Source organism: Prionailurus bengalensis, chromosome D4 (assembly GCF_016509475.1).
Source record: "Prionailurus bengalensis isolate Pbe53 chromosome D4, Fcat_Pben_1.1_paternal_pri, whole genome shotgun sequence".
NCBI classification, from domain to species: Eukaryota; Metazoa; Chordata; class Mammalia; order Carnivora; family Felidae; genus Prionailurus; species Prionailurus bengalensis.
The window spans coordinates 6483023-6495411 of NC_057359.1; the positions used below are offsets into that span (position 1 = coordinate 6483023).

At 37.4% G+C, this 12389-nt stretch overlaps 1 protein-coding gene across 2 annotated transcripts in view; it reads right to left on the reverse strand.

Moving 5' to 3' along the window:
* The window catches only part of JAK2 (Janus kinase 2), a 116367-nt gene that overhangs the window by 35737 nt on the left and 68241 nt on the right, over positions 1–12389 (reverse strand). For both annotated transcript variants that reach the window (XM_043566672.1, XM_043566673.1), the window contains 4 exons: positions 5956–6277; positions 5094–5213; positions 2241–2398; positions 398–509 (listed from right to left, as the gene is read on the reverse strand). In XM_043566672.1, coding sequence (XP_043422607.1) covers positions 398–509; positions 2241–2398; positions 5094–5213; positions 5956–6277 — 712 coding nt within the window. The remainder of the gene's footprint in view (positions 1–397; positions 510–2240; positions 2399–5093; positions 5214–5955; positions 6278–12389) is intronic.

Here is a 12389-nt window from a genome sequence, read left to right on the forward strand (position 1 = left end):
GAGTGACAGCATGAGTTGGGGAAGATCAGAGAGAGAGAGAGAATCCCAAGCAGTCTCCTCACCGCCAGCACAGAGCCTGACGCAGGGCCCATCTCACCAACCGTGAGATCATGACCTGAGGCCAAAATCAAGAAATGGACGCTTAACCGACTGAGCCACCCAGGCGCCCCTGCATCTTGTTTATTGATACAGAATCTCTGAGGTTAACTAAGCATTATTATTCTAGTTATCATATCCAGAGCTGTCATTCTGAGTATTAAAAAAAAGAAAAAATGGTAGATAAACATGAGGGGGAAATTATACAGGCTAAATAAAGATGTTACCTTTGCCAGAGGAGGGGAGTGGGATGGGAAATGAAATTTTAAAAAAAAGTTACCATTTATTGTGAAATACTAACCTCGACAGCAAAAGTCAGAAAATATTTATTAAAGTCCTTAGGACTGCATCGAAGTACATAGAGTCCAGTCTGATTACCTGCTTTCTTCAGTTTACTGATGGCAAAATCCATTCTAAAGGTAAAGAAGTAATTTGAATAATATAGCAAGTCCCATGACACTAAGACCAAAATGTAATCTAAGAGATCAAAAGTCAAATCTAAAAGTCTCAGACTTTTTATAAGTCTCCTCTATTTTATATGCTTATCAATTACCTTGTAAGGAAAAGTATTACAGTACTTTTTGCGATAAGTTCAAATCAATTTTTAACAATTTCAAAGCTATTTTGTGATAAGTTCAAATCAATTCAAGGGTTTTAAACACAAATAAAAGGTATAGTAAGATACAGAAAATCACTAAGAACATTTTGTTCATTTGAATTTTCTGTCTTATAATTAAAAATTTCATTTTTTTAAAAACCATGTTCACTCCCAGAAAACTTCATTTAACTATGCAAACAACATATCATAAAACACTTATGTCTTTGCTACCATCGCAATTACTAGTATAAAAATTTATATGCCTTATTTTAGTATTTAATACCAAAGTATAATAGAAGACCTATGGCAAGTAACAAAGATTACTGATTTTCAAATTTTACTATATGTTTTATTGAAGCTGGACATCTTGAAAGAAAAGTCAAAAGGTAATCTATATGAAAGCAGGAAAAATCTGTTTCATTCATCACTGTATTTCTCACACACAAACCAGTGGCACATATTAGGCACCCAGCAAATGTTCTATAAATAAATGAAAGAATGCTTGAATGGATGGATGAAGAATGAATGAATGAATGGTAGGAGTTTTTAAATACTAAATACGTAAGTTATAGAATGTTCAAGTAGTGCAACTTTTTCATAACAACCATACTTACTATTAAACAGATTAGAGGTATAGACAGAAACAAGTCTTAAACATCAGTCCGGATACGTTTTTCTCAAATATTTAATTAAGGGTAGGTTAAGGTCAAGACACATATGCTCACACTTCCAGACTATTTCTTCTTTACAAGTCTTTCAAGCCTGGTACCAATCCGAAAGTACATACAGGCTGAGCGATAACTAAAACTTGGGCTAAACAGATGCTGTGCGGGACACTTGGCTTTATCCAGTACTACAGTCAGGGTCTGTCCCTGTGTGGATCCATATGGAGCCAGCAGCCACAGGGCACTATTTAAGTACAAAGTTATTAAAACTACATTCAGTTTCAAAACCCAGTCCCTCAGCTGTACTAGCCACATCGTGAATGCTAACTGGCCACAAGTAGCCAGCGACTACTGTATTGAACAGCACAGAAACAGAGCGCTGTCACTTTCATCCCCGCACAAAGCATTGCACGCCACTCACTCATCTTCGAAACAGGGACACCACAACACATCTTGTGAACACAAGTTTTCAGTAAGAGGAGCTGGATTATCAAAAAATAATGATTACTAAATTTTGCACTGTGGTTCCTCTGCAGTATTTCAAAATTAATGAAATATAAATTGGATGATTTTTTTAAAAAAAATTAACACTCAAGAGTTACTTAAACACACCTAGGCAGCTAAACACCAGGCTGTACAATTTAAGTCTTATAGGCTTCGATACAGAAAGCAAGTGACATCCTAAATAATTCTAATTATTATACAATCCGATTGCAAATCAACTTTTGTTAAGGAAAAGAAAAAACTACTTCTGTGAAATTAAGGTTAGTATTTTGTTCCTAAACTCCTAAACCTACGTATATCACTTCGTTGTAAAAAATTCTTTGTCAGTATCTAATTGACTTTTTAAAAAAATTACTTTTAAAGTCTGTATTACTCACAAAATCGGGCCATGACAGTTGCTTTGTATATTTTCAAGCACCATCGGAGGAGCTACTTCTTTACAGAGGTAATGATGTGCATCCGCGGTTAATCTGTAATAGCCATCAATTAATGACACAAAGGATAAAGCTTCTCTTAATGAGCTTAGTTCAATTTCCTAAGCAGAGAAAAGAAAAGGAAATAATAAATATCATTTAAAAGGTCAACTGCATGTTACATATTGAAAATTCTCTCCACTCCATGTCATTAGATGAATTCTCTTAATTTTCTTATAAATTGCTCAAATGTCTTTTATGCCTCCCAATTACCCAATATGAATTATAAATTCTTATGTATGATATTTTACACTCCTCAAATATGGGCTTATCACATCTTTCTAGTTCACTTTTATCCATAATTTTGCTGTATTTCCCAATACCCCAATTAGACAAATATGCCAGTCATCTCAATTAGAAATCTAGCTGGTCTGGTATAAAAGTTGGTATTAATTAGAAATAATAAGTATTTATTTTTACATACCAAGTATACACTACTAAGGTTAAAACATTCATGCTGTAAACTCAAATGTATATAGTATAAACTAAAATCATATATAGCTATGCCATGATTGTATCATACATACGTAAGTGGGCATATAATCAGCCTAAAATGCAACATCTCTTACAATGGAAAAATCCTTATTTAATAGAAGCAACTTCGCCTAAAATCAGGAATAAGAAATAGGAATAGAAAGCCCAATACTTAATACTGTGTTGTACTGTATTTAGTTAACATAATTAGACCATAGAAAGAAATGTAAGACTAGAAGTATCTCTATTTGGAGATTATATATTTGTGTACTTGGGAAACCCAGAAGAAGACAACTATTAAACTACTACATCACAAAGATGATTCACTGGGAGATAGGATATACAAGTCAACAGCTTTCACACATATAAAAAGTAGTCAGATTGTGTAATGAGAAAATAGGCCCATTTATAATAGCAACCCAAACATAAAATAGTACCTAAGATTAAACTTAACCCAAAAATGTACAAAATCAATTAAAAGCAGAAAAGAAAATTAGTCAAAGGTTATAAAAAGACAATCTGCAGAAGAAGACATACAAACAGCTGGTTTACAAACACAAGTAAGAGCTTGCTCAATCTCAGGTTCTAATTAAGCAAATTAAATATAGCACAGGACAGCGATTTTTTTTTTTAATTTTTTTTCAACGTTTTTTATTTATTTTTGGGACAGAGAGAGACAGAGCATGAACGGGGGAGGGGCAGAGAGAGAGGGAGACACAGAATCGGAAACAGGCTGCAGGCTCCGAGCCATCAGCCCAGAGCCTGACGCGGGGCTCGAACTCCCGGACCGCGAGATCGTGACCTGGCTGAAGTCGGACGCTTAGCCGACTGCGCCACCCAGGCGCCCCAGGACAGCGATTTTTATCCATCAGTTTGGTAAAATATTTAAAACCTGATAACATTCAAGGAATCTCCAATGAACATGATGGTACCAATCTCTCTTCAGGGTAGTGACTTTGTTTCCTTTGGATACACACCCTGAAGTGGAACTCCTAGAACAGGATGCTAAATTTTGTGTGAAGTGTATTTCACCACACTTTTAAAGATAAAAAGAAAGATGGGGCACCTGGGTGGCTCAGTAGATTAAGTGACCGACAGGTGATTTTGGCTCAGGTCACGATCTCACGGTTCGTGAGTCTGAGACCCACGTCAGGCTCCACACGAGCAGTGCACAGCCTGCTTGGGAGTCTCTCTCTCCTTCTTCCTCTCTCAAAATAAACTTTAAAGACAAAACAAAACAAAAATTTTAAAAAAGGGTCTCCTGGGTGGCTCAGGCAAGTGTCTGACTTTGGCTCAGGTCACGATCTCACGGTTCATAGGTTCAGGCCCCACGTCGGGCTCCGTGTGGATGGTGCGGACCCTGGAGCCTGCTTCCGATTCTGTGTCTCCCTCTCTCTCTGACTTCCCCTGCTCACTTTCTCTCTCTCTCAAAAATATTAATAAACATTAAAAAAGTAATAACAAAAATAAAGCCAACAAGTCCAAATACCATCCCATAAAGTACATTATGTTACTCCAGGATGTTCATATTAGCATCAACGAACTCTTCTAGAAATACTTATTCTTTTATAAATACCACACTTACAGAATGAAGGCATCCCCTGACAGAACCAGGTAAGCAATTTAAGAGCAGAGTATAAGGGAATTTAGTTGCTCCCTTTCAGTTAAAATAAGCAGGCTTTCTAACGACACTTATCATGCTGAGCACTGTGTGATGTACAGGATTATCAAATATAACATTATGTGTCAACTACACTACAGTAAAAAATTTTTTTAATAAAAAACAAAATAAGTGGGTTTTCTGAAGCTGACCAAATAAAGAGAAAGGACCATCTTTTACAACCAATCACGTGTTACAGCTTAGGTAGGGCTAACCTGGGACTGGTTTTGTTATGTGAATCCCAGAAAGCACTGTTTTAATGAGGCAGCATGACTGGCATTATGCACATCCCTACTGATAAAAGGAATGTCGTCAGGACTGAGCATTACAACAGGGAACTGACACAGCCCACAGCAGGGGAGTGGAGGAACTGCTAACCTGCCAATCATAAAAATGAGTGAGAAACACATTAATGCTCAAGACATTCTGGGAAGATTGTGTTGGTGGCGATACAAAAGCTAGCTGTACCCAAAAACTTGCTAAAGTGATGTTTACATTTAGAGTTATATTTAAAACTATCATCAGAATTCCTACAAGAAAATAACTCTGGTTTCAGGACTCTAAAACACTTATTTCCGACAACTGTTAAACGTAATCATTATGTAACTATAGAGCAAACTCACCAGATTTTTACCATCTTGCTTATGGATAGTTACAATTCTACTTTCGTTTGAGCCTTCTTGGTTTCCTTGTTTAATAGTCACATCAATGATATCAGGAAAGTCACAATATAACTGTAAATCCTATAATTAAGAGCATTTGAAATTAAAAACAGGTAGAACTAAGGGAGCCATTTTAAAATAAGACTATGAAGGACATAACATTCATTCCAAATTCTTTAAAATAAAAAAGTATTGACAGCAACAGATCGGCATTAAATGGGATTCCCTCCCTTGACAGTCTAACCCTAAGACTTACTGTGTCTTGTTTACCAAGAACTATGCTACAGTACCCTTCAATCCAATCAACATGGATAGGAACTACTGGCAGAAAGTTGAAGTTTAACCAAGAAAGAGTGAACGTAATCTAATAATAATCCAAGAACATAGATATGAACAAACTTAAAACTTGTAGTGTAAGACTTAAAAAAATAACAAGTAGACATCATCTTAAAATCAATTAAAATTAAACTTTTCCAATTAAACTTTATGATTGTGCTTATTATCAATAATGGTAAAATTTTAAAAAGAGGCAAAACTACCTTAAAAATCACTTTTAGAATTCAAGCCCTTTTGGAAACTGTAAGAACACCATTACTAATATTTGTCATAAAAAATAAATACAAAACCATTTAAGAACAATAAGAAAAGAATTACAGACATGACCTTGATGGTTTCACAGTATTAAAACTTCCACTTTTATCAATGAGAGAAGAGAATCGCAAGTTCATGTTTCAAATGAGAAAAATTACTTTGAAAAATTACTTTGTTTCTATTGCCATTCACTTAAATTAACAAAGAAGGAGAACATATCATTAAGGATTACCTGTTCTGTCAGTGTCTCACTTTCTTTATGTTTCCCTCTTGACCACTGAATTCCACCGTTTCCAGTTATTACAATGGTTGCAAAAATCTCCTCACCTGAAGGACCTCTTCCAGGTTCTTTTACTTCAAATTGCTCTGTGTAGAAGGCAGACTGAAGTGTTTCCAGATTTATAAGATACTTAAGTTTCAAGTTTCTGGCAGTGGCTTTGCAATGGCTGAACTGCTCAATAAATCTGCGAAATCTATACCTTATTCTCTTCCTTGTCAAAATATGATAGTCTTGGATCTTTGCTCGAACACATTTTGGTAAGAATGTCTTGTAGCTATGGATAAAGAACACACAGAGAAAGACAAAACAAACTGGAACACAAATCTAAAATGAAATTGAAAGAGAAATTAGCACCTTTCTCCACGACAGGTAAATGCAGCAGTGCAGGAAGCAGTCAAGTGGAGAAAGGGGACAGGGCTGGCACTGATATAGTATAAATCCTGAAGGTTTTGTCTGAAGACGTGAAAATATACACAAATTCTGAGTTACCACAAATGTTTAGAACAGGATATGTTAATTTTCTTCCCTAATGAAATGAAGACTTAGTCTAGTTAATAATGGAGTCTCTAAAAATTTGTTTTCTCTGATCATCTTACGCATCATTTTTTGGGCACTGTGTTGCAAATATTTCCTATGATGCCATACACCAAAATGTATCTGAATTCTGGAAACTGTTACATTTTGTTGGAAGCCACTGTTGTTCCTTATGCAAACATATTTCTTTGGTATACATTATTTTCTAGGTCATTTTCTTTTTTTTTTTTTTTTCAACGTTTATTTATTTTTGGGACAGAGAGAGACAGGGCACGAGCGGGGGAGGGGCAGAGAGAGAGAGAGACACAGAATCGGAAACAGGCTCCAGGCTCTGAGCCATCGGCCCAGAGCCTGACGCGGGGCTCGAACTCCCAGACCGCGAGATCGTGACCTGGCTGAAGTCGGACGCTTAACCGACTGCGCCACCCAGGCGCCCCCTTTTTTTTTTTTTCTAGGTCATTTTCAATAACTCCTAATAATTCCTTTGCAATCAAAACGATTCCACTTAGAAATGACTCTTCAGTAATTCTGCCTCGTTGTAAAACACCCTAAAGAAGAGAGATAACTTCCCTCCTGCTCAAATATCTGACAAATGAAGAAAATGTTATTTCTGAAGGTACAACTACATTAAATTTCCATGCCTTCCCATGTGCTAATCCTTCTTCCCATCACCCGTCTCCTATCTGGTTGGCTCTTACTTATTCCAAAAGTCCCAGCTCAAGCATCATCCAATCCAGGTAACCTCTCTCAATGACTATATTAGATGGTCCTCCCTTTGTCAGACAGTATTCTGTGCACCATTCCATAGTATCACTTATCACTCTATCCTGTACTTCAGTATTTATAGCTAGTACTTGAGCTGACTCATGCTGAGAGCTTATTATTACAACAGAAGACTACTGAGCTCACTGCTAAAGAGCCATCATTAAAGTTGAAGTTATATAAGGCTATAAATAAATTATATTAAAAATATAGGTAATACTCAAAATGTATCACTTTCGAATTATTTTACATTTAAAATTTTATTTTACATTTTACTACTAGGCTTTTGAGGTTGTTTACATCTCTCATACATGAGGGGTGAAAAAGACCGGCTATTGTTCGTCTCTTCCCGATTCTACATTCTGGCACGTCAGGTTGATACCCTGAAACTGGCCATAGACAGGATTTATACCACGTATATCAGCAAAGACAACAAACAAATCACATCTTTGGTTTTTTCGAGAACTGGCTGTTACACATGGGCCAGCAAACCCCTGCTTTTCCCTTCCCTAAAGTACCTGAAGCCCCCGGAGGAACACTCTGTTCCTTACTTGACTAGCACAGCTGCTGGAGACTCACTGATGTGGCAGACAGGGCAGGAGAAACTCAGAATCACCAATTTCAAACATGCTTGCAGCATCACCATCAGTTTTACAACACTTCTCTGGTTCAACACATTCTCCGAAGTTCTACAACTATGTCCACCCTCTGAAATTTCCCCAAACCGCCTACCTTTCGTCTGCCTGAACCCTCGGCTGAATTCCTCCTTACTTTCATCAAGCGACTTCATCTCTCTCCTAGAGGTAAAAAAGCTTCTTTAGGGGCGCCTGGGTGGCGCAGTCGGTTAAGCGTCCGACTTCAGCCAGGTCACGATCTCGCGGTCCGGGAGTTCGAGCCCTGCGTCGGGCTCTGGGCTGATGGCTCGGAGCCTGGAGCCTGTTTCCGATTCTGTGTCTCCCTCTCTCTCTGCCCCTCCCCCGTTCATGCTCTGTCTCTCTCTGTCCCAAAAATAAATAAACGTTGAAAAAAAAAAAAAAAAGCTTCTTTGAGCAGAGCTCCCTCAATATCTGGCTAGCAAACCTACAGACATGGGCACTCATTCCCTCCTCCTTCGCACCTGCTACAATAAATGACGTAAAGTCCCTTCTTTGATTTGTATTTACCTGGGGCCTCTCTCTTCCTCTCTATACATCCACCCTCTGGGATGTTTTACCCTCTTGATCCTCTTCGATCCACAAAATACCAACGTCGGCCCCACCTTAAACGTAAAATCTCTTTATCCCACATGTCCCTCCAGCTACGGCCTATCTGGGCTGTTTTTTAGAGTTTATACAGCCATTTCCACTTACTCTTCAATTCACTCCAGTCTCACTTCTGATCCATCATTTCACAGAATATGCTTTTGCTAAAATCAAGAAAAACTTCCAAGTTGCTAAAATCAAATTCCCACATTCGTCTTATTTGTTATTTTTCAGTAGCATCCTACCGCACTGTTAAGGAGCAGCACCTCTCCTTAAACTCTCTCCCCTTAGTTTTCCTGATTCTATTCCCGTCTCGTGGGATACTCCTCAGTCTTCTTCACAGGTTCATTCCCCTTTGCCTGGTGACTAAATGTTAAAGTTCCTCAAGACTTTATTATGGGCCCTCTTCTCTTATTTATACTCTCTTTCTCTCTAGATTCTCTATATCCAAATGACTCTGATATGTGTCTGCAGCATTGACCTCTAAACTCCCTATCCGTATCTTCCAAATACAAGTCAATCTACACATTTAATTTCAATGTCCCCAAAACTGCTTAAACGATGTGTCAAACCAAACTCCTGAGTCCTGCTAATGCCCCTAAAAGATCCTCTTACAGCTTTCCTATCTAAGTAAACAGCACCAATAAGCATCCTTGGTGACACATTCTCCTTCAATCCCCATTATTCCATTCATCACCACATTCCCTTGATTTACCTTCTAAATATTTCTCTTAGTTGCCCACTTTTCTCATTACCAACTCATTACGAACAGCATCGCCTGGAGGAAATACTGTAACAGCCTTACCCTCTGGGCGACCAGCATTTTCATTTACTCTTTCCACTGTCTGATTTGTTTTCTACACTGGAGTCATCGGGATCTTTTAAAAACACAAATTTAATCATTCCACCCTTGCTTAATCCTCTTGCATATTTTCCGAGTGTTATTAACCTTGTCAACATAGCTCTAAGGTCCTAGGTTCTGGTCTAGCCCCTGCTTCACCTCCTGCTGATAACTCTTTGGGTTCTAGCCATACTGATTCTCTTTACTCTTCCTATGCTCCCTTCTGCTACAAGGCCTTTTCCACGAGTCTCCACACAATCCATCACTCCCCACTCTGCCCATTAAATTCTACTCTTTTTTCAGATTTTAAAAGTCACACTCTGAGGGCGCCTGGGTGGCTCAGCCAGTTGAGTGTCCGCCTTCAGCTGGGGTCATGATCTCACAGCTTGTGCGTTGGAGCCCCATGTCAGGCTCTGTGCTGACAGCTCGGAGTCTGGAGCCTGCTTCGGATTCTGTTTGTAACTCTCTCTCTGCTCCTAACCCACTCACATTCTGTCTCTGTCTCTCTCAAAAATAAATAAACATTAAAAAAAAAAAGTCACACTCCGTTTCTTTTCATAACAATTAATTATATATAAATAAGCAAATATATAAAATTTAATAAAAGTCTGGATAGCATAGAGGAGAGCCTCAGGAAGCACAGAATAAACACTGAAAAGATTTAAAAATAGAATCAGAATACAAAATGATTCTCACTTTATCTACTTCAGTAAAAAACATTAGTTGCCAGGAGACTTACTAAATTTGGAATGCGATTTACATAAACATTTCACAAAAATGCAAAATACACTGCCATCAATGACTACTTTTTAATACGGCTTTTGAAAACGTATTTGGATATAAAAAGAGGAGTTTAAAATAACACACACAACAAGGCTTTCTACTTTGATGCCTGGCATAAAGGACCCGGCACACATCCTGTGGGAATACCATAAGAATGTGTGATTCCTGAACATGATGAATCCACTTCAGCGTCATACTATCAGAACTAGCTAGATTTGTTAGAAACATTAAAATTTTTTCAAGAGACTTAAAGCTATTAACTCTTGAAGCATAAAAACATTTTTCCCCATGCTTTTCTTAGATTGAGTTTTTAGAGAATTCTAAACTTGAGGTTCCTAAAGGCTCTGAAATTGAGCCTTGGCTTAGAAACGATACTATTTTTTGTACTATGAAATAAAATCTGCATCTTATTATTATAGTTGGAGTAGGATTAGAAACTTTATTATTCACTTAGTTTTTTAGGAAAGGGAGTCCAGTGAGATGAGCTGAGTAGCTCAGTTGCTATGTAAGCGGCCTTGATCCTGGCCTGATATTTACAAACTCAGCAGTCTCCTTTAAACTCTTTGCATTCTCGAGTTCTTTTCTTCCCACCCTTTAGAAACTTAGATTTTAAAGAGCAGATAAAGAATGAAAATACAAAAATCTTATGCATTTCCCTCACTTTCTACACTCTAACACCTAAGCCATCATGTCCAATTAGGAGTTGGCATACAAAACAGCATCTGACACACACACGCACAAAGAGCTGCACACACACGCACAGGTGCACATGCACACCCAGACGCATGTGCTCACAGACAGGGACACATCTAACACACGGGTACAGACAAAGAGATGCACCTTACATGCATTTTTTTTTAAGTCTGGGAGGGAATATATATTTTATTATACTAATCAGAGATCCATATCCTAGTGGATATTTCTGAGAACGAAACAGTTTATTTCATTCTGTCAGCAACTTATCATTTATCTATTCTCCTACCAATCTTGAATAGTTTAACACTGAGTAGAGTTTCCTGATTATTTCTCAGAAATAAGCACTAAATGGGAATTCAGAAAACATCAGTTGAGTTAAACTATATTAAAAAGGCAAGCAATGTAGGAATGATTTGCTTCAGGACAGGCAGATAGTATTTATCTAATATTAACATGTCATGGCATAAAAAACAAAAGAAAAATAAATCAGATTACTTCAAAATTTAAACTTTTGTATTGGAAATGATGCTTTCAAGAAAGTGAAAAAATGATCCAAAGAATAGGGAATATATCTGCAAATCATACATACAGTAACTTTCATCTGGAAACTTGTAACCAGAATTATGTAAAGGACTCTTACAACTCAATAATAAAAAAAATACTGAGTTGTACATTTATTTATTTTTAAATATTTATTTATTTTGAGAGAGAGAGAAAGAGAATGCAGGAGAAGGCAGAGACAGAATCCACACTCATAGTGTGGAGTCCGACATGGACAGGTTCCGACAGGTTCCACACTCACAGTGTGGAGTCCGACATGAGGCTCAATCTCACGAATCGTGAGATAGTGACCTGAGCCAAAACCAAGAGTCAGATGCTTAACTGACTGAGCCACCCAGGTGCCCCTTGAACTGTACATTTTAAATAGGTGAACTTTATGGTTAAGGCCTAACAGTCATCTGAAAACAAGAATACTTAAAAACAAAGAGGAAACACATTAATTAATACCCTGCAAATTGGGCACGTAACTGTTTTTAAGTTACTTCGTAAAGGAGCGGCCAAAACTAGTTATTGAGAGAAGGACTTGAGAAATAAAGGGAGTTTTAACCAGATTCATAACACCCTCAAACTTTTAATCCTAAGTATGCAATATGTAAAACATAGATTTAGTCTTGAAATTAAAGAAAAACTCAAAGAACTGTTATAATAATATGTGCCTTTAAGAGGAGTCGAAATTTTACAGCCATTAAAGCTGCGCTGGGCTGTAGGAGCAGTATTTCAACAAATCCTGTTAGGCATGACTGTCAAAATTCAACATGCAAACGAGTAATTTGGAGGATGTGGAATGTGGATCACTTATAAGAGTCTGCTGGATCAGTTATAAGATGAGTAAGATCTAAGGATCTAATGTAAACCACGGTGACTCTAAATGATAACACTGTTGTAGAACTGAAATTTGCTAAGAGCGCTTAAACATTCTCACCAAAAAAACAAAAAAAAACCAAAAACACAAATAAAAAAGATAATCA